Here is a 23,671-nt window from a genome sequence, read left to right as displayed (position 1 = left end):
CTATTTGTGCTTAGTTTCTTTATAATCATTGTTTGATATCCTTGGTCTCTGAACACCCTCACCTCACTGATGAAGGAGCAGCGCTCCAAAAGCTTGTGACTGCAAATAAACCTATTGGAATATTACCTGGTATCATGTGACTTCTAACTTTGTCCACCTTAGTCAAACACCGGCATCTCAACATTGCTATAACTTTTATAACTTTCATAGGAGCATAATATCCATCAACGTTCCACCTCTCTTCCGCCTAGTAGAGGTATAGAAGATCACAGAATCCCTACAGTGGGGAAAGAGGCCATTTGGCCTATCAAATCTGCAACCACCCTCCGAACAGCATCCCACCCAGACTCCTACCCTATCCCCATAACCCAGCATTTACCTGCTTAATCCACCTGACCTGCACATCCCTGGACACTATGGGGAAATTTAGCATGGCCAATTCACCTAAGCTGCATGTCTTTGGACTGTGGGAGGAAACCAAAGCACCCGGCAGGAACCCATGCAGACAGAGGGAGAATGTGCAAACTCCACACAGACATTCACCGAAGGCTGAAACTGAACTCGGGTCTCTCGTGCTGTGTGGCAGCGGTGCTAACCACTAAGCCACTGTGCTGCCCAAAGATGATAAAGGGACTGAAAAAAAAATACATGTAGAAAGGATGTTTCTTCATATGGGATAATCTAGAATAAGAGATAATAGTTTTAGGAGAAGGGATAGTAGATTTAAAACAGCAATAAATAGAAATTATTTCTCCCAAAGGGTAGTGAATCTGTGGAATCCACTAGCCCAGAGTACGATGATGCTGGGACGTTGAGTAAATTTAAGGAGGAGATAAGCAGGTTTTTAATTAATAATTGGTTGAAAGGTTACAGAGAGCGTGCAAGGAAATAGAATTGAGGCCAAGATGAGATCAGTCATATCAAATGGCAGAGCAGGCTCAAAAGACTCCTGGTTCTGAGTTTTGAAGAAGTATCAAATTGGACTTAAATCAGTAATTGTTTATCTTTCCATAGATACTGTCAGACCAATTCAGTTTCTCCAGCACTTCGTTATTATTTTACTTTTAGCTTTTTATCATTAATTATTTACCAAGTCAAACTTCAGTGGAGTTCAACCTGCTTTGCAGCTGCTACTATTGACACTACCGTTCCTTTACAGACAACAATTGCAAGAGAAAATCAGTGTTCAAAGATATCAATTTGTGCCCTTTCCATGTAAGTTATCAATGAAACTTTAAACAGATTTCATCGAAGGAATAATAACTAAGTGCTGGTGGGACTAGCAAGTTTATTTTCAGTTATAGGAAATACTTTTGGCAATTTTGCAATTTATTTAGGGCCAGGAACTATCAGCTCAATTAACTGTCCTGCTTGTACAATGAATAAATTGCATGAAACTAACACACTGACTATAATCATACAGTCCCCACAATGGAGAAACAGGCCATTCGGCCTATTAAGTCCACAGTGACCCTCCGAACAGCATCCGAACCAGACCCACTCCCCCCACCCTATTGCTGTAACCTTGCATTTCCCAAGGCCAATCCACCTAACCTGCACATCTGAGGACTACGGGAGGAAACAGGAGCACCCGGAGGAAACCTACTCAGACGCTTGGAGAACGTGCAAACTCCACACAGAATGTTGCCCAAGGGTGGAATTGAATCCCGGTCCCTGGCGCTGACAGACAGCAGTGCTAACCACTGAGTGCCCATAAATGGTGAAAATTGCAATGATTCACTTACAAGCGTAAGTAAAAGCCCCAACACTGCAGTACGCATTTTGTAGTTCCACTTGCAAAGTGCTGTAAAGGCATGGCAAAAAACATTGGAGGTGGTAATCTTGACAAATGGCCACAATTAATCCCTCTTGGGTAGGGAAATACTCACCTGCTACATCTGTAGCCACAAGAACAGGAATTGACTTCTTTTTGAAGTCGGATATGACTTTGTTTCTTTCGCTCTGATCCATATCACCATGTAACAGCCCAACAGTGTATCCTTCCTGGTTTAAATTGGCAGCAAGCTCTTCGCTGTTAGCTTTCTTGGTCACAAAAATCAGAACACTGCCTCTAGATGTCAACTCTACCAGCCGCCTCATGAGCCAGTCCCACTTGTCAGGGCCAGCTGCAAGAATCTCCACGATCTGAGTAATGTCCTCGTTGGCCTAAATCAGAACAAATATAAGTTTGGTGAGATACAAGCACAAATAGCCATGTGGGAATAGGCTGTAGTGCCAATTACAGTTTAACACCTGAGGTTAAAGGTTCATCCGACAGATCCCAGATGTATGCTTTTCTGGTCAGTTGCATTTCAATTTACACATTACAAAACTCTAACACACCTATTACTTGTTCCTTATATAGGATCCCTACAGTGCGGAAACAGGCCATTCAGCCCAACAAGTCCACACCGTCCCTCCGAAGAACATCCCACCCAGACCCATTCCCCTAATTTCCCATGTCAAACCCACCTAATCTAAACATCCCTAAGCACTACGGGCAATTTAGGCATGGCCAATCCACCTACCCTGCACATTTTTGGACTATGGGATGAAACCGGAGCACCCGGAGGAAACCTACGCAGACAAGGGGAGAACGTGCAAACTCCACACAGACAGTCGCCCAAGGCTGGAATTGAACCTGGGTCCCTGGGGCTGTAAGGCAGCAGTGCTAACCACTGTGCCACCTATCAAATGTGTGTATGTATGCATACACAAACACACACACATACAATCAGTTCTCACCTAATCGTTGCTTAATTAGCACATAACCTTCAGCCCTGCCCAGATGTTCCTAGAATGACAATAGGTGGCAGTATAGGTTAGAAAAGAAAGGATGAACAAATCTACAGAAAAATCACAGAGTTGAGTAAGAACTACAGCACAGTGATGATAATTAGGGTACATAAGTTACCCAATATCAACTGGAATAAAATTAGAATAAAATGTAAGGACTGGGAGGGATTTCTGAAATGTGTTCGGGGAACTTACTTAAGGACATAAAATCATTTAAAGAAAAAAATCAGAGGAGTAAGAGTAGGCCATTCAGCCTCTGAAGCTTGTTCGGCCATTTAACACAATCATGGCTGATCTGAACGTGGTTTTAATTCCACTTACCAACCGCATTCATAACTTCAACTCCCCTATAGATCAAAAATCTGACTATATTCAAGGCCGAGTTAGACAATGGTCTTTTAGATTCCTCTATACAAGGCAATATCCTCTCAACATCTTTCTGTTAAGCCCCACAAAATCTTACATGCTTCCTCATTCTTCAAACTTCAATGAGCATGGCCAAACCAGCTGAAACCTTTTTCATAAAGCTAATGCCTACATCTTATGTTTCAGCCTAGTGAACCTTCTTCGATTTGCTTCCAATCCAACTATATCCCTTCATAAGTAAGGAGACAAAAATTGTATGGAGCACTTCAAGTGCGGTCTCACCAATGACCTCTACAATGCTATCAAAACTTAAATGCTTCATACTCCATCCCTCTCACCCTTTCTTTACACATGCATAGTACTTGACACTGGTCTGGCTTCCTGAGAGCCAGCTCTCAGAGTGAACAGAACCTCTGACACACCTGTTTATATCTGTCAGCCAGGGCTCCCTGATTGGACCAGGTTAACAGCCCCAGTTGGGGAACTCATATTCTAAGAGGTCCACCTGGCTGACCTCGTTACAATCACTACACCTCTTGCAATAAAAAAACATTCCTTACGCCTGCCTAATTATTTGCTGTACCTCCATGTTAACGTTTTGAGTTCTGTGGAAGGGTCACCAGACCTGAAATGTTAACTCTGTTTTTTCCTTCACAGATGCTGCCAGTCCTGCTGAGCTTTTCCAACAGCTTTGTTTTTATTACATCCTTTCTGCAGTCTCTCCATATAAATATACTAAATAATGAATACAAATAATTTGATTTTTCCTACCAAAGAGGACAACCTCTTATTTTTCCCATATCTTTTACTCCATAGGCAAAATTTTATCTACTCACTCAATCTAACTACAAGCCTTTGTAGATTATTTGTATCCTCCTCCTGACAAACTGTCCCAAACACACCCTATACCCAACTTCAATACTAGCTTTGCTACTTTGATTGCGCTAACTTATATGATCATTTAGTATTCTTCCAGCAACTTTCATATAAACGCTCACTATTTCTCGATTTATACTTTGTCTTACAGTATTACTACTGTTAGGAGGGCAATAAAACTACTCACCAGTGACTTCGTTCCTTTGTTATTTCTTATCCCCACCCAAACTAATTCAACATCGTCATCTTCTGAGCCAATATTATTTCTTACACCTTTGCCAACAGATCTATCCGATTTCCTTTACCTTCCTTCCTGTCCTTCAGAAATTTCTCTTGAATATGCAAATCTCAGCTTTGACCACTTGTAACCATGTCTCTGAAGTGGCTATAATTTTGTTATTTAGTTAAAATTGTACCATCAATTCCTCCAGTTATATTTGCTCCACCCACTCAGGTAAAGAGCCTTTAATTTTATATTTTTACCATTTTTCTCTACATCAGCAAATAAGGTTAGAGTGTTAAAAACAAAAGAATTGCGGATGCTGTAAATCAGGAACAAAAACAAAGTTGCTGGAAAAGCTCAGCAGGTCTGGCAGCATCTGTGGGTTAGAGTGTTGTTTGTCATATTCTGCGCCCTTCCTATCACACCGTGGTTATGGCAATCATATTGCTGTTGCATTGTCCTAACTCTAACTGTCCAAATCTCTCCTCATAACAGCATCTTTTGCACAGTGAACAGTCATACAGCACAGGACAGGTCTTTCCGTCCATCAAGTCTGTACCGATCTATCCACACTAATTCCACTTTCCAGCACTTCACAAAAGCCTTGAATGTTATGACATTTCCAGTGTCCAAACATATTGTTAAAATGGGGTTTCCCATCTCTACTACATTCGCAGACAGTGCATTCTAGACCACTACCACTCTCTAGGTTAAAAATATTCCCTCAAATCCCCTGTAAAATCCCTGGTCCTTCACCTTAAAATTATGCCCCACATTAGCCACTCTTCAATTATGAACAGCTGCTTTCTATCCACCCTGTCCATGCCTCTCATAATGTTATACACCTCAATCAGATCCCCTCTTAGTCTTCTCTACTCTACAGAGAACAACCCAAGCTATTCAGCCTCTCTTCCTAGGTCTAATGCTGCAACCCAGGCAACATCCTGCTGAATCTTCTGTGCACCCTCTCCAATGCAATCACATCCTTCCTATTATGTGGCATCCAGAGTTACATACACTACTCCCGCTGTGGCCTAACCAAAACTTTGTACAGTTCCAATTCCCTGCTCTTATTATCTGTGCCACAACTGATTTAGGCAAATACCCCATATGCCTTCGTAAATATCCTATTAACCTGTCCTGCCTCCTTCAGATATCTGTGGACGAGCCCCAAGATCCTTCTGTTCCTCTGAATATCCTAGTGTCCTGCCATTCACTGAGTACTCCCTTGTCTTGTTACTGCTTCCAATAAGTAATACCTCAGAGTTAAAATTCCATTTGCCACTGATCTGGGCACATGACCAACCTATCAATATCTTCCCGTAACCTAAGACCTTCTTCCTCAGTGTTAACCACACGGCCAATCTCCATGTCATCTCCAATAATTCCCCCCCCAACTCCCATACTCTCATCTGTACCATTTATACATGTATACCACGAACAGTAAGGGACTCAAAACTGATTTCTGTGGTGCCCGACTTGACACTGGCCTTCAGTCACCCAGCCTTCTGTAATCAATGTCTGTCTCCTATTACTAAGCCAATTTTGGATCCAATTTGCCAAAGTACCCTGGATCTCTTCTTATATCAGTCTCTGACATGGGACGCCGTTAAAGGCTTTGTTGAAATCCATATAAACTACATTAACTGCATGACCCTTAACTGCACATCTGACCACCTGCTTGAAAAATATCAAATTTGTTTGGCATGACCTCCATCTGACAAAGCCATGCTAACTATCCTGAATCAAACACTGCCACTCCAAGTGGTGATTAATTCTCTCCTTCAGAATCTTCTCCAACCGCTGATGTTAGACTCACTGGTTTGCAATTCCTGGTTTATCCCAGTCACCCTTCTTGAAAAGTGGGACCATATTGCTGTCCTGTAGTCCTCTGGCACCTCCCCTGTGACCAGAGAAGAATTAAAATTTGGGTCAAAGCCCATGTAATTTCATCCCTCACCTCCCATACTAGCCTGGGACACAATTCATCTGGACCTGGAGGTTTGTCCACTTTTAAGCTTGCCAAATCCTCTGACACCACCTTACTCCTTATGTCAATCTGTTTAAGAGCCTCACAGTCCCCCTCCTCAATTTCTGACCCTGCATCCTCCTCCTCCCAAATGAATGCAGAAGTGATGTACTCATTTAACATCCTATCAATGTCCTTTGGCTCCACACACATACTGCTCCCTTTGTCTCTACTGCCTAGATCCCTGAATTTTTGATGTAAAACCTCATCCCTTATTCTACCTATACAATTCATACCAATGTGTACTGGGACTTCTGACTTATCATCCCCTACCTTTCAGATGCCCTGTAATCGTCAGTGACATCGCTAACTGTGACTCCTGGGAGCAAATACACATTCCAGGATATTGACACAGTGACACTGAAGGAATGGTGGTATATTTCCCAGTCAGCATAGTGAGTGCTCGGAGGGCAACTTGCAGATGGCAGTGGTCCCATGTATCTGCTGCCTTTGTCCTTCCAGATGTAATGGCCGTGGGTGTGGAAGGTGGTCTCCAAGGAGCCTTGGTGAATTTCTGCGGTACATCATATAGAGGTTACACACTGCTGCTACCGAACATCAGGGGTAGTGGGATTGAATGTTTCTGGGTGTGGTGCAAATCAAGTGGGTTGCTTTGTTCTGGATGGTATCAAGCTTTTTCAGTGTTTGTTGGAGCTGTACTCAACTAGGCAAGTGGGGAGTATTTCATCACACACCTGACTTGTGCTTTGTAGATGAAAGACAGGCTTTCAAGAGTCGGGAGATGAGTCGCTGTCTGATTTGCTCACGTAGCCACAGTACTTATGTTATTCCAGTTCAGATTCCGGTCAATGGTAACTGCCAGGATGCTGATAGTGGATGGTACAATGCCGGTGATGCCATTGAACGTCAAGGTGCGAAGGTTAGATTTTCACTTGTTGGAGATGATCATTGTTCGGTTCTTGTGTGGCTCAAATGTTACTTGCTATTTTCCACCCCAAATGTGGATACTTGCTGCATTTGAACAAGTACTGCTTCAATATCGAAGAAGATAGTGTTGCACATTGCGTAATCATCAGCGAACATCCCCACTTCTGATCTTACAACAGAAGAAAGGTCGTTGATAAAGCAGCTAAAGTTGATTAGTTCTAGGACACTACCCTGAGAAACCCCTGCAGTGATGTCCTGGAGTTGAGATGATTGACCTCCAACAACCACAACCATCTTCTTACGTGCCAGGCATGACTCCAACCAGCGAAGAATTTTCCCCTTGATTCCCATTCACTCAAATTTCGCTAGAGCTCCTTGATGCCACACTTAGTGAAACACAACCTTGATGTCAAGGGCAATCACTCTCACCTCACCCCTGGAAGTCAGCTCTTTTGTCCATGCTTGAACGAAGGCTGTATCCAGATTAGGAGTGACCCTTGAATTGGCTGATGACTGGCATCTGTGATGTTGGGGATCTCTGGAGGAGGCGAAGATATATCTCTTATTCGGCATATTTGGATGAGGATTGTTACAAATGTTTCAGCCCCATCTTTTGCAATGATGCGCTCGGCTTCCCCATAATTAAGGTGGTGGACTGTTACAAACCTTCTTCCTCTTATTGGTTTAACTATTCAACATCATTCATGACTAGATATGGCAAGTCTGTAGAGTTAGATCTGATTTGTTGCTCATGGAATTGCTTAGCCTTGTCTATCACTTGCTGCTTATGTTATTTGTCATGCAAGTAGTCTTGGTTCTAAGCTTCACCAGTATAGATATGCCTCATGTTGCTCCGGGCATGCTCTCCTACAGTCTTAATTGAATTAGAGTTGTCTCTGGCTGTTGAATAAAGTGTGGAATATGAATGGGCCCAAGATTGCAGATTATGTTGGAGCATGATTCTGTTGCTGCTCCTGATGGCTCACAGCACCTCATGTATGCCCAGTCTGGAGTTGCTAGATCTGTTTGAAGTCTATGCCATTTAGCCGTGCATCGTGTTGTGTAACACTATCAAGGTATCCTCAATATAGCGCACAAAGACTGTGCGCTGGTCATTTTTACCAATACTGTCATGGACAGACGCATCTGCAACAGGCAGAGGATGAGGTCAAATTTGTTTCTCCTTCTTGTTAGTTCTCTTACCAACTGCTGCTGATCTAGTCTAGCAGTTATGTCTGGAGTCAATTTTGAGAAATTCCAGGGAAAATCCCTCCAGAATTTATTCCACTGCACCGCCAGCTCTGTTCGGTTTGTCAGGGATGGTGGTGCTGGTGGTGCTGGTGCTGTCTGGGACAATGCATGGAAGTTGCTCAACTGACTTGTGAGAAAACTCTGAGGCCGCAGTAGATGCGGCTCCGGATGGTGACTGGAGGCAGTGGTGGCAGCGGTAGCAGGGATGTCCACCTGGCATTCAGGATTGGTGGTGGCAAAGCTCCTCCATCAATCGGAGGTGGTGGTGGTAGTGGACCTTTCAAGATGGCGTGCAAGCAAGGAGACATCTCAGAGGTGAGCAGCTGGAGGGGGACTCGTGGCATTGGTGAGGCAGCGGTTGCAGAATCGTATGCCTAGAGCCAGGACTCCTGGTTGCGGGGCGAGTATGGGTTCAGCACGGAACCTGACATCGCCATTGGTGAGGTAGGCCCAATGACGAAGAGATGGTGCCTAAAGATTGGCGACTCCTAGGTGGGAGCAGTGAGGCGGTGGAGGAGGGGTGGTGGTTGGTAAGCCAGCTCAGGACTCTCTTTCAGTTATATCTTTTATTCTTAAACTATTCAAAGTGGCACCAGATTGTGGCAACTGTTGAAGCTTTTCACTGTATTATTCATTGTAAAATGCAAGTAACAATAAATCATTCATTCATTAATTCAATTTTGGCACTGTCTTCCACGTGTTATCAAGGAGGGCCTTGCAGGGTTTAAAGGGCTGAGTATGCCATGGCCGTTACTGGTGCTTTTGGTGATGCCAGATGCTGTGTCTGGTTTCATTCCCCTTTTGAGTCTTTTTAGGGGCCAATACATTCAAGTGTCCTGCTAGGCTATTTCAGACAGCAGTTAAGAGTTAACCACACTGCTATTGTTCTGGAGTCACAAAAGGACACAGGGTGAATCAAATATATTTTTACAACAATCGACAACGGCTTTATGGTCAACATTAGACTTATAATTTCTGATTTTAACTGAATTCAAATTTCACCATCTGCTGTGATAGGATTCAAACCTGGGTCACTAGCACATTAACTGGATCCAGCGGAAATACTACAATGCCACTGCCATCGTGCATTACCAAGGGGAGTTATTCTGCAGACACATCCATGTTGCATAGTCATGTCATACATGTCACTAGAAAGTGGGGTATCTGCAGTAAATCTTCTAAGTGATCTCGACATAACTAGTTAAGTCAAAAAATTAAAACTACACACCACAAGTTGAATCCAAATGGAGGCAGTGGTGTAGTGGTAATGTTACTGGACTACTAATGCAAAAGCCAATAAATATGCTGGGAGCTAGTAAAATTTAAATTCAATTGATAAAATCTGGAATTAAAAGCTAGTCTCAGTCATGGTAACTCTGAAACGACTTTCGATTGTGAACAAGATGGGATTTTGTAACAAATGTTCTTTAGCGAAGGAAATCTTACCTACACATGACTCTAGCACATCTGCGAAGTGACTGACTCTGAAGTGACCTTTGAACTAGAGTCATACAGCAAGGAAACAAGTCCTTTGGCCCAACTCATCCATGCCAACCAAGTTTCCTAAACTGAACTATTCCCATTTGCCTCCATTTGGCCCATATCCCTTTAAACCTTTCCTATCTACGTACCTGTCCAAATGTCTTTTAAATGTTGTAACTGTACCCATCTCAACCATTTCCTCTGGCAGCTTGTTCCATATATGCACCATCCTCTGTGTGAAAAAGTTGCCCCTCGGGTCCCTTTTAAATCTTTTCCCTCTCACTTTAAACCCATGCTCTCTAGTTTGGACTCCCCTACTCTGTGGAAAAGATCTTAGTTATTCACCTTATCAAAGCTCCTCATGATTTTATAAACCTCTATAAGGACATCCCTCAACCTCCTAGATTCCAGGGAAAAAAGTCCTAGCTTATCTAACATCTCCTTATAACTCAAACCTTCCAGTCTAGGTAACATCCTTGTTGATCTTTTTTACACTCTTTCCAGTTTAATAACATCCTTCCTTTAGCAGAACGACCAGAATTGTACACAATACTCCAATGTGGCCATACCAATGTCTTGTACAGCTGTAATATGACATTCCAACTCCTATTCTCAATACTCTGACCAGTGAAGGCAAGGGTGCCAAACACCTTCCTCACCACCCTGTGTACTTGCAACGCTACTTTCAAGGAACTACGAACCTGCACCCCTAAGTCCCTCTGTTCAACAACACTCCCCAGGGCCCTATCATTAACTGTCTAAGTCCTACCCTGGTTTGTCTCACCAAAATGCCACACCTCACATTTACCTGAATTAAACTCCATCTGCTATTTCTTGGCCCACTGGACCCGTTGATCAAGATTCCGTTGTACTCTTAGATGACCTTCTTCACTGTTCACTTTATCACTAATTTTAGTGTCATCTGCAAACTTACTAACCATGCCTCCTATATTCTGATCCAAATCATTTATAAATATAAATCATTTATAGAAATGGACTAGCAAGCCATTCAGCTGAAGGGCAATATGATAAGTAACAAGTGCTGATATGCTCACATCCCACAAACGATAAAGATGTTGCCTCAGAAAGAAAAGGCTAATAATAGTCAATACATATTTTTGTAACTGGAAAGCTTTTTCCAGTGAGGTTCCACAGTGCTGTATACCAGAACCTCTTTGTTTTCATCAATAATTTAGACTTAGATCAAAGTGACATGAGTTTGCCACGACTGCAGACGATATTAAAGTTGATGTGTTCATATAATTTCCTTCGGAAACAACGCTAAACACAAAATTACGAAGGATCTCAGCGAAGGACCATGTGTGTCACTTTTGGTTTCAAACACCGTTGCAGGGATAAAGCTCTCCTGATATCCCTCTTTGCTTCCCAGGAAGGAACACCTAACCTACAGTAAAGGTTGGGTACTCAGTTAGCAAAAGATTTCAGCATACAACTCAAATACTCGGACTCCTATTCAATACATCCCACGATTACAGCTGGAAATAGCTCAAACTTTATTGAGTTTAATATTAATATGGAAGATCAAGCCAAGTTCAACAATAAGATGGCCATTACCTCTCCTATGTCTCCCTGTACAACTCGAATAGGGTCAACGAGAATGTCACGAGCCAGCCTCTCAATCTTCTTCCGGAAGGTGGCACTGAACAACAGAGCTGTAAAACAATCCAACTTTAAGAGTATGTTGGTAACACATCTATGAAATTACACAGCCTGGCTGTGAAATCTACTGCCAGCCAATCATTGAAACATCAATTTCATATGTTTTAATCTCAAGTATAGAATGTTTAGATTATGAGGGGCCAGAAAAGTAAGATTCTGAAGTTCTGAGAGGAGGTGACTTAAGTGGTAAGCATGGCTAAACGGAATAAAAATGAATGGATTCTAAGGACTGCTTAAGTACAATCATGATTGTAAACCCCAAACATGGGTGGAAGGTAACTTCAGGATGTGCAGAGTAGTCAGTCCATAAAATTGTATCATGATGGTGTAACTCACCTCCCTACTCCCAAAAGCCTGTCCATCACCTACAAGGTACAAGTCAAGAGTGTGACAGAATACTCCCCATTTGCCTCTTTGGGTGCAGCTTCAAAAAAACTCAAGAAGCTTAATACCATCCAGGATGAAGCAGCCTACTTGATTGGCACCACATCCACAAGCATCCACTCCCTCTACTAATGTTCAGTAGCAGCAGTATGCAACCTCTACAAGATGAACTGCAGAAATTCAGCAAGGTTCCTTTGGCTGCACCTACAAAATCCTTACCACCGAAAAAGGCAAGGTCAGTAGACACATAGGAACATCACGACTTGCAAATTCCCCTCCAAACCACTCACTTTCACGATCTGGAAACATATTGTCGCTCTTTCAGTGTCACTGGGTCAAAGTCCTGGAACTCCCCCCGCTAATGGTTTTTCTAATCCAAATGAACTGCAGCTGTTCAAGAAGGTAGCTCATCACCATCTTCTCAAGGGCAACTAGAGATGAGCAATAAACGCTGGCTCAGTCAGGGATACCCATACCCCATAAATGAAAAAAAAAGTCTCAGCCCTGAAATCCTGCAGCGTCTTTTTAAAATTTATTCTCAGCAGGCAGGCATTGTTGTTAAAGTCAGCACTTATTACCCATAACTTCGGAGTCCCAAAAAAGGTGTCACTGGGCCTCCTTCTTGAATCATGGTATGAACAAACAGTGAATCTGATCAGGTCACTTCAGAAAGCAGCGAAGAGTCATCCATTTGGATGTAGGACTGCAGTCATTTCGTGACAGGCGAGTTCAGTTTTATTTTCTGCTTTTCTTAAGTTATAGTTAATTAGACACTTCCCTGTTCACAATAAGGAGTAAGGAATGAATCTAACAAATAAAACTGGTAATTGCTGTACTCTTTCAAGTTGGACGAAGATGGCTACCTTTCTGATCGAAATAGAGTAAACAGAGGTTTATTACATTACTGCAAACATTTTCAGATTACATGAATATGACCTATGTTACTCCTACCAGCTCACCTTCTGTCAACACTAATACAACACTATACAACAATAATGGAATCGCTAAATCCAAGCAATTCATGAGTTCAAAAAAAGCCCAGACAAGCTGCAGGAAACCCCTAGCACCAGAGGGTTCTGGGAATCATTGATCCAAAATCACTTGATTTTCCCTAGTATTCTATACTTAGTATGTGTCATTTCTCAAATTATACGTAGTCCTAAATGTTACTTTTTTCCTGGAAGAAGTCTAGTCTGTATCTAAATGAATCATCCTAACTGGTTCCACCATCTCCTAATGTGTTTCAACTAGCTTCTAAGGATTAGTTTTGAGTTTACACCCTTCGTTATAAAACGATTCAAAGGATTTCAGGCTATTGAATGAATAATAGCTCAAATTTCTCAGTACAATCACTGCTGTAAATGGTAAATTTTAGTTGAGCTCACACTGGTAACACAACAAAGAATACAATAAAACATTAACACTTACTCTGTCTGTCTGGACGGACATGATTTGCTAATGATCGGACCTGATACTCTGCAAAAGATAAAAAATTTATCATTAGATATTACATCATAAAAAGTATTCATCTTGATGTTATTATCTGTTGAGGTAACATTGTGTGTGTATGGCATCTAGAACATAGAACAGTATAGCACAGGAACAAGTTCTTCAGTCCACCGTGACTGTGCCGACCACTGGGTCATTCTAAAATAATCCTATCTACCTGCACACGGTCTGTATCCCTCTATTCATTACCTGTTCACAGGTATGACTAAGTTAAACTAAAACCACTTTCCCAGGCACCCTACCACCCTCTGCAATAAAAAACTTGCCTCGCACATCTCCTTTAAACATTTCCCCCCCTCTCACCTTAAACCTACACCCCGTCGTATTTAACATTTCCACCCTGGGAAAAAAATCTGACTGTCAACCCCTAACTATGGCCCTCATAATTTTATATATTTCTATCAGGTCACCCTTCAGCCTCCAACGCTCTAGCAAAAACAATCCAAGTTTGTCCAACCCCTCTCCTTATAGCTAGTCACTCCAATCCAGGCAACATCCTGATAAACCTCTTTTGCATGCTCTCCAATGCCTCCATATCATTCCTATAGCGTGCTGATCAGAACAGCACACAATAATCCAAATGTGGCTCACTAAAGTTTTATTCAACTGCACTATGATTTGCCAACTCTCATACTCAATGCCTCAACTGATGAAGGCAAGCATGCTGTAGCCGTCCTTACCACCTTATCAGTTATGTTGTCATTTTCAGGGAGCCACAGACTTGCACCCCAAAATCCCACTGTATATCAATGCTCCCAAGGGTTCCCTCATTTACTGTACACTTTCCTCTTGCATTTGACCTCTCTAGATGCATCATCTCACAGTAGTTTGGATTAAATTCCATCCTCACTTTCCATGACTTAACAAATTTTCATATCGTCTGCAAAGTTACTAATCAGACCACCGACATTTTCATTCAAAACATTTGTATGTATTGTAAACAATGCTGATCCCAGCACTAATCTTTGCAGAACACCACTGGTCACAGATCTCCAGTCAGAAAAACACCTCTCCACAACTACCCACTGTCTTCTATGGCCAAGTCAATTTTGCATCCAACTTGCAAACTCACGGATCCCATGTGACCTAATCTTCTGGACCAGCCTACCATGAGGGACTTCGTCAAATGATTTAGTAACGTCCATGGAGACATCCACTGCTTTACCTTCTTTAATTAAAGCATCTAAATTCGTAATTTTAATGTTGTAAGTAAATGTATGCTGGACCGAACATGTATAGCTGAAGTACTTGTGTGTGCCTCTGACAGCGATGGTAGGAGAAGCAGCAGCAATTTGTGAAGATGCCTTTAAAGCAGGATTGTACAACATAAAAGAAGCCCATTCAGCCCATCATTCCTGGTTCATTGAAAAATTCATTCAAATATGTGCAAAAGTGTAGTGGCATAAAATTACAAAATATCATATTCATTAAAATGTAAGGATCCAAGAGACCACCATGTTAAATTCACCAAATCAACTAAAAATAATTTTTTTTTTTACTTTTTACACATTTTAATCTCTTACCAAAGCCCATGTCAAACATTCTGTCAGCTTCATCGAACACCAAATAGGTCACTCTCTGGAGATTGGTAGCTTTCTTTTTCACATGGTCTATTAATCGGCCCTAGGGGAAACAACAACAAAGTAAGAAGGAGCAACCAGAATGTAACGTCAAACAATTTGTTTTGTGGTTCATATGGACACCAAGTTCACTGTTCAAATTTTGCATCAATTTCTATTTCTTGAATATTAATATGATTGGAATTTCAAAAGATATTTTATAATCAATTGTACACTACTGTTTTTCAAACATCATATTTTTAAAAGTCTTGTGTACATTCTGATAACCCCAATAAGAAATATTTGACAGCCATTGCAAAATTGATGAAAAATGGTAAAAATAATTCTCAATCCAGCACTGAAGGGCAGAGGTAGCTTAAACAAGTAGTGATAGTGTCAGCAATGGCTCAGTTGGGAGTACTCTTGCCTTTGAGCAGAGGTCGTTAGTTCAAGTCAGGTCTTCAGCACAAAAATCAAGGCCAACACTTCAAGGTTGTCATGAGGGGGTGTTGCTCTGTCGGAGTTGCCATCTTTTGATTGAGACATTAAATCGCAGTCTCATTTTCCCTCTTAAATGGATGTAAAAGATTTCACGGTACTATTCAGAAGAACAACAGGAGTTATCCCTAGACTCTGGCCAATATCTATTCTTTAATCATTATCACAAAAAGTGATTGTTGTTCTTGGAGCTTGTTATGTGAAAATTGACTCCCTTGCTCCTTATATTACAATAATTATAGTTCAAAAACACGTAAATTATCAAGTCACTTCGGAAACGACCTATGCTTGTGAAAAGTGTCTGTATATGCTCGTATTTATTTTTCTTCTTAGTGAATTCTGAAAAATGTATAATTTAAAAATCTAGATTTTAAGGCTAACTTTACAGATGGTCTAATCAGCTGATCTTCAATGTTAACACTTGGTTTCTTTTTTAACTCATTCACAGTAGGTGTCAGTAGCCAGGCCACCATTTATTGCCCATCAGGCAGTGAAGAGTCAACCACATTGCTGTGGGTCAGGATTCACATACAGGCACACTGGGTAAGGACATTAGCGACCCAGATGGACTTTTATAACTGCTGACAGTGAATTTAAAAAATGCTTTTAATTCCAGATTTTAATTTCCAAATTTCACCATTTGATTCTAGATTCTGGGTTTCTAGATTACAAGCCCAGTGACATCTTCACTATGTCACTGCCTCCCAAAATCTATTAGACATTTCAATTTATAGACACTGTACTGTACAGCTTCACTATTTTTGACAGCAGCAGCAATTTTGTTATTTACTTCTTTGATCTAGTACTCTGGAAGACATTTGGTTACTCAATCTCTTCAGGTTTTCCACCTTTTATACTAACCGGTGTGCAAACGACGATCTCTGCCCCTTCTTGAAGAGCCTTTGCTTGTTCCCACATGCTGCCTCCACCATAGACAGCCACTGACCTCAGGTTGTAGGCTTTTCCAAACTTGCGACATTCAGAATGGATCTGTATATTTCATGAAGTGAGCTAATTTAGTTTTGATCATACAGGGAGACTTGTAGTCACATCACGCAAAGTGTATTTTACTACAAGAACCTAAACTGGGGGTAGCTGTGACAGTAATTGCTGAGTTTATATTATGAAGTGCGAAAGTATGAAATCTGACCTTCTGTTGACAAGTACATGAAAAGCCTAACAAGCCAAGGTGGAAGACTTCAATGTTCGGACCAATCCGAATTCAGTACAGTAGACAATGAAAGTAACAGCAGATTAAGCCACTAATTAAATCAGTATCAACATAATTTCTTTAATTACAATTATGACGTGGAGCAGTGCAAATGATTACTCCCACTAAAGCAAACTAGAGTTAAGGCTTTGGTGGCTCAATCTGTCAATGTGCAGCTGTAAAAATTCTGCTTTTTTATTTTTCTGCGTTTTTGTTTGTGGGCTGAAATGGGGAAAAAAAGACTTTTAAAAACCAAGGATAGTTGAAGGTTTTGAAAGCAAGAAATTTGACACACATTATAAGCATTGTTTACACAGGTGCTGGTTCAAGAAGTAGTAGGTGAAGGTGCAGATGAGCTGGAGTCAAAGATGAGTATGAATAGAGATTCAAACGACAACATGATTGATTACTGCTTAGTAGTCCACAGACTAATGATAAAGGCCCTCTGCTTGTCAACAAATGTAAGACTGGTTCTCAGTAGCTGAACAGCTTGGGGCTTTTAACAGGCAAGTGAGAAGCCACCAGATCTCCACCAGCTCAGGAGCTCTCCCTATTCGCTAAGTAAAAGCTACTTTAAGTCTGAAGTGGACCTGTTTATTTTGCCTTGCGCAGTTGCTGTAAAGCTGCGCTTTTAATTAATTAACTCAGAGACCTTTGTAAGTGTGAACCAGTCACCATGTACCTCCTGCAAACAGAAAACATTTGGAGAAGGACGTCCAAGAAGCAGCCTTCTGATCAGCTCAAGAACCATCTCAACATATCCCGTGAACAGGAACTACTGAAGTGCTTTCCTAATACTTCCCTCTGGCCAGAATATCCATGTTTTTTCCCTGTCTGTAAGGGGCAGTTTATAAGGGGTTAGAATTTTAACTAGTAAGAGTTTTAAAAAAATCTTATGTCTACAGAGTCAGTTTGGGTTGAGGTTCAGGAACAAGAAAGGAGCAGTCACTTTGTTGGGGTTTTTTTTACAGACCCCCTAATAGTTGCAGAGAAGTAGAGGAGCGGATTGGGAGCCAGATACTGGAAATGTGCAGAAGTCACAGCGTTGTAGTCATGAGTGACTCCAACTTTCCAAATATTGATTGGAAACATTTTAGTTGTAATAGTTTAGATGGAGCAGATTTTGTCCAGTGCGTTCAGGAAGGATTCCTGACACAGTATGTAGATAGACCAACACGAGGAGAGACCATTTTGGATTTAGTGCTTGGCCACGAACCGGGCCAAATGTTAGACCTGTTGGTAGGAGAGCATTTTGGCTGTAGCCAGCGTAACTCTGTTTCTTTCACGATAGTCACGGATAAGGATAGGTACATACGGCAGGGTAAAATTTACAACTGGGGGAAGGATAATTACAATTCAGTTAGGCAAGAACTGGGTAACATAAATTGGGAACAGATGTTGTCAGGGAACAGCACCACAGAAATATGGAGATTGTTTAAGGAATGCATACTGCATGTGCTCGATATGTTTGTCCCTAGCAGGCAGAGAAGATGTGGTCGAGTGAGGGAGCCATGGTTCTCGAAAGAGGTCGAACGACTGGTTAAGAGGAAGAAGGAGGCTTATGTAAGGTTTAGGAAACGAGGAACAGAAAAGGCTCTGGAGGGATACAAGTTAGCCAGGAAGGAGCTGAAGAAGGAGTTTAGGAGAGCTATAAGGGGGCATGAGAAAACCTTGGCGGACAGGATCAAGGAAAACTCCAAGGCTTTTTACACGTATGTGCAGAACAGGAGAATGACCAGAGAAAGGGTAGGGCCGATCAAGGATTGTAAAGGGAATCTGTGCACGGAGCCTAAAGAGATAGGAGAGGTCCTTAAAGAATACTTTTCTGCGGTATTCACAACTGAGAGGGACCTAGTTGTAGAGGAGGACGTTGTGAAACAGGCAGGTAGGCTAGAGGAGGTTGATGTTAATAAAGAAGATGTGCTAGGAGTTCTGAGGAAGTTGAAGATAGATAGGTCCCCCGGGATTTATCCAAGGATTCTATGGGAAGCGAGGGATGAGATTGCAGGGCCTTTGGCGATGATATTTTTGTCCACACTGTCCACGGGTATAGTGCCGGAGGATTGGAAAGAGGCAAACGTCATTCCCTTGTTCAAAAAAGGGAACAGGAATAACCCGGAAATTACAGGCCAGTTAGTCTTGCGTCAGTGGTGGGCAAATTATTGGAAAGGGCTCTGACAGACAGGATTTATGATCACTTGGAAAGGCACAATTTGATTCGTGATAGTCAGCATAGATTTGTGAGGGGTAGATCATGCCTCACAAACCTTATTGAATTCTTTGAAGAGGTGACCAAACACGTGGATGAAGGTGGAGCAGTGGATGTGGTATACATGGATTTAAGTAAGGCGTTTAATAAGGTTCCCCATGGTAGGCTCATGCAGAAGGTAAGGAGGCATGGGATACGGGGTAATGTGGCAGACTGGATTCAGAATTGGCTGACCCTTAGAAGACAAAGGGTGGTAGTGGGCGGAAAATATTCAACCTGGTGCTCAGTTACGAGTGGTGTACCACAAGGATCTGTTCTGGGTCCTCTTCTATTTGTGATTTTTGTAAATGATTTGGATGAAGGAGTGGAAGGGTGGATTAGCAAGTTCGCGGACGGTACGAAGGTGGGTCACGTTGTGGACAGTGCGGAGGGCTGTTCTAGGTTACAAAGGGACGTTGATAGAATGCAGAGCTGGGCTGAGAAGTGGCAGATGGAGTTTAACCCTGAAAAGTGTGAGGTGCTTCATTTTGGAAGGACAAACTTGAAAGCAGAATACAGGGTTAACGGAAAGATTCTTGGCAGTGTGGAGGAGCAGAGGGATCTTGGGGTTTATGTTCACAGTTCCCTGAGAGCTGCCACCCAGGTGGATAGAGTTGTTAAGAAGGCGTATGGTGTGTTAGCTTTCATTAATAGAGGGATTGAGTTCAAGAGCCGTGAAGTTATGCTCCAGCTATATAAAAGCCTGGTTCGGCCACATCTGGAGTATTGTGTCCAGTTCTGGTCACCTCATTACAGGAAAGATGTGGAAACGTTAGAAAAGGTGCAGAGGAGACTTACCAGGATGTTGCCTGGAATGGAGGGAAGGTCTTACGAGGAAAGGTTGAGAGAGCTAGGGCTTTTCTCTTTAGAACGACGAAGGATGAGAGGTGACTTGATAGAGGTGTACAAAATGATCAGAGGTATAGATAGAGTAGACAGCCAGAGACTTTTTCCTAGGGTGGAGGTAGCTTTTACGAGGTGACATAGTTTTAAAGTGAAAGGAGGTACATATCGGGAAGACGTCAGAGGTAGGTTCTTTACTTAGAGTGGTAGGGGCATGGAATGCATTGCCGGAGAGGGTAGTGGAGTCGGCCTCATTAGGGACATTTAAGCGGCTATTAGAAAGACATATGGATGATAGTATAAGGGAGCGGTGGAGGTTAGATAGACCTTAGGTTTAGGGTAAAAGTTCGGCACAACATCGTGGGCCGAAGGGCCTGTACTGTGCTGTTCTATGTTCTACGTTCTATGAGTTATATACTGACAGTTCATATTCACCTGTAGCTACAGTCTATTCACTTGTAATGAGCAGAAATTTTTGATGAGTTCAAAAACATTGTCTGTGCTTTCTGTCAACTTGGGTCTCAAGATCAGGTAAAAACTGGGGCATTTTGCACACTTCTGAAAGATCTTTAACTTTTGAGATGATTCCAGGAATAGCAGGGGGCTTGAATTCCAGCATCCTAACCAAGGGAGGTGTAACACCGCCCAGGTTTGTGTTGACAGAGATCAGCTTTAACAAAAGCAAATTACAGTATTGTGGGTGCTGGAAACCTGGAACAGGAATATGTAGGATAAACAAAGAGAAAAGGGGTACACTGGAAATACTCAGGAGGTCTGGCAGCATCTGCAGAGAGAGAAACAGAGTGACTGTTTCCGGTATGCAGTGAAAAATCAAATCTAAAATATTCTTCTCCACAGGTACTGCTGTGTATTTCTGGCATTTTCTGTTCCAGGCCAGCTCATACGGAGCTGTTTTTGTTCATTTCATGGGATGAGGATGTTGCTGGCCAGCATTTATTTCCTATCTCTAATTGCCCAGAGGGCAGTTAAGAGTCAATTACATTGCTGTGGATCTGGAGTCACATGTAGGCTAGACCAGGTAAGGGTAGCCGTTTCCTTCCCTAAAAGACATTGGAGCTACCTGGTATCAGAAAAGGTTTCAAGTGGGATTACAATAATTTGCCTCAGTTCTAGACGTTAGAGGACCAGGATATCAGCTATACCCCCTGATTACTTTCTGTGGATTCTGCTATTCATATGGGACCGTGACAGCATCAGCCTCAAACATCTGAGACACATGAGCTGCCAATAAACTAGGCCTATCAGATTTACTGAGAACAAAATGAAACCAAAAGTATTGGAAACACACACAGCAAGTCAGTAAGCATTTGTGTAGAGAACAGATGAAGTAAATAGGCTGGATTCTACTGTGGACGTTGGGGTCTTAATGCTGGGGCCAAACAGGGTCTCAACCTAGTTTACTTGCTAGAAGTGGTCCATTAACACAACCTACCCAGAGATGCTCTTCTAACTGTTTGCCTCCAAGCTCAATGTTCTAATATTATCCTCTTTTTCGAGGTACATTGTATATTTAGTAAAAAGTAACCTTGGTCACAGCTGACAGACCATCAATGTGCATCGGTAAATCTCCAGAGGACAGCTGCATGGCTACGGCCCAACCAAACCAGCAAATCCATGCTGGCCTGCTGTGCAACATACACAGCTTGCCCCGTACTCTGCCAGCATTCTAGCAACAAGGTCCAGCCACGTCAGGGCCCTGACCGTCATCTAGAAAGCACTCTCAAATTGGCATCTGAACCAATCTAATTGGTTACCTGCCATTTGTACGTAGACAGTAGTCACTTCCCCAAGAAATCTCCTTTCTGAAATAAGGCCAGAGGCAGGAAATCAGCATGCCAGCCAGTAGTGAGAAACTGCTGTCATGCCTTCCTCCGATTCTATTGTAAAATCCAGTCCAATGTTTCAGGTTGGGACATTCATCAGAATAATTGTTAACTTGATGGCTTCTTTCACAGATTCTGACTGCTTTTTGGTTTCCAACATTTTCAACGTTTGTTTTAATAGACAGTGATACTTGCCTTATTTCAGGTATTCTTGTTGCAGATTTGAACTGGAGTTTTTTTTTTAAATTAACAGCTCAGCCTTAACATTCAAAGACAAAATTTTACAGGATAAGGAACAATCATTTCTTAACTTGAGAAGCCATTACATCCAAAGCTCTGTTCCTAATTGGTACTGCATTAGCTGCCAGCACTGCAAAGGCAGAAACCAATCGCTTTTGTAGATTAGCATTGTTGATGGTACCTGCTGACAAAGTTCTCTGGTTGGACAAACAATCACACCAATAGGCCCATCCCCAGGCTCCAGCTCCCTCTGGTCCATGATGTGAATCAACATTGGCCAGATAAAGGCTGCAGTTTTACCACTCCCAGTTTTGGCAATTCCGATCATGTCTCTGCCACTCAGCGCAATGGGGACACCCTGTGTTCAAACATACATACATACATAATTAGCACTGTGCAGTTATCCTTTTTCTAACAATCTTACTTTACAGCATTCTAAGAAAGTCAAGGCTTTTGTTATGAATTTTGGTTCTTATAGATGAGGAGATGTGCCAGTCAATCAAACATGCTATTTCAGACATCTAGCGTTAGTATCAAGCATTGTCTAGCATGGGAGAACATAGTGGATATCAGAGCAAAGTTTCCTTTACTCCACAGCAATTTTATAATACAGCTCAATCTTAAAAAAACAGCCCTTACTCCACCATTCCCAATGACACTGCTCAATTTGTTCTAAGTAATGCTGCAGTAGAGACATGTTTAATTCTGAACTCAGACCAACATATATTTCTGGCATTTTCTGTTTGTATTTCAGATTTCCAGTATCCATATCATTTTGCTTTGTCCTCAAGGTAGTCAATTTGAATAAGAATAGATTACATGACTTAAACTAGGAGCAAAGCAATTTTTCAGAACACAACAATGAAATGACTTTACTGTCAATGAAAATCCAAGGGGTGAAAGGGAACCAGATGCTACGTAAGGGATCCATGGGACAATGGAGGAGGTTGCAGCTTGACACTTAAAACAAAAGAAGAGCTTCTATTTTAGGCAAGTGGATTTTAAGGAGACAGAATCAACATCAACACAGTACTGGATGAAGGCAAGTAGGGTGAAGAAGGGAAGTGATGTGGATGTTATTGATGAACAATGAAATCTTAAAAGTCTAATTTTACGAGTAGAGCAGAGATAGAAATGGGCATGAAGTAAGGGAAAATACGTTCACTTAAGGCAAAAGCCAAAGTAAAAAATCAGATAAGGAGGATCAGTCAAAACATTTAAAATTAATTGATATAATTTCAAAGCAAACAAATGGTTAAGAAACAGTTAAATTCCAAAGGTAATGGAGCCACGAATTGTGAAACAGATGGAAGAATTTTGAAGGATGTCTCTGCTTCAACATCGATGTTTAAGGGATTCTTGTTGGGCGAAAGATGCCTCATGTTATAGAAGCCATCTCCTTTCTGCATACATTCCAACAGATGAAATGAAAAAGGGAATGGATTGACCAACAGATTGCTTGCAAAAGAATTCCCATTTCCTTGGGTACTTTGCAACCCAACTTTAGGAAAAAAAATGACTTCTCAGAATTTTACTGTTGCCTAGAGCTGATGAAGCTTCTCAATTAGAGTTGGCTGATGCAAACCAGGAATGGCCCAGAGAGCTACTAATGCCTTTGTCAGGATGAAACATTACTGGACCTGTGCTCTCCTAGTTAGAACTTCACAAGAACTGATTGGCAAATTGAAGTGGAGCTCATTCACTGCTGGCATCAGTCAACCGTAAAAGTATCCAAATGGGAGAGC

At 41.9% G+C, this 23,671-nt stretch overlaps 1 protein-coding gene across 1 annotated transcript in view; it reads right to left on the bottom strand.

Moving 5' to 3' along the window:
* The window catches only part of ddx42 (DEAD (Asp-Glu-Ala-Asp) box helicase 42), a 262,098-nt gene that overhangs the window by 18,147 nt on the left and 220,280 nt on the right, over window positions 1-23,671 (bottom strand). The window contains exons 7-13 of the mRNA XM_048614381.1: window positions 22,108-22,284; window positions 16,403-16,531; window positions 15,008-15,107; window positions 13,404-13,451; window positions 11,487-11,584; window positions 1,890-2,166; window positions 1,746-1,804 (exon numbers count right to left, since the gene is read on the bottom strand). Coding sequence (XP_048470338.1) covers window positions 1,746-1,804; window positions 1,890-2,166; window positions 11,487-11,584; window positions 13,404-13,451; window positions 15,008-15,107; window positions 16,403-16,531; window positions 22,108-22,284 — 888 coding nt within the window. The remainder of the gene's footprint in view (window positions 1-1,745; window positions 1,805-1,889; window positions 2,167-11,486; window positions 11,585-13,403; window positions 13,452-15,007; window positions 15,108-16,402; window positions 16,532-22,107; window positions 22,285-23,671) is intronic.

Source organism: Rhincodon typus, chromosome 30 (assembly GCF_021869965.1).
Source record: "Rhincodon typus isolate 14 chromosome 30, sRhiTyp1.1, whole genome shotgun sequence".
Taxonomy (NCBI): Eukaryota; Metazoa; Chordata; class Chondrichthyes; order Orectolobiformes; family Rhincodontidae; genus Rhincodon; species Rhincodon typus.
Note: the sequence above shows the minus strand (reverse complement) of the source record. Positions and strands in the feature narration are given on the sequence as shown.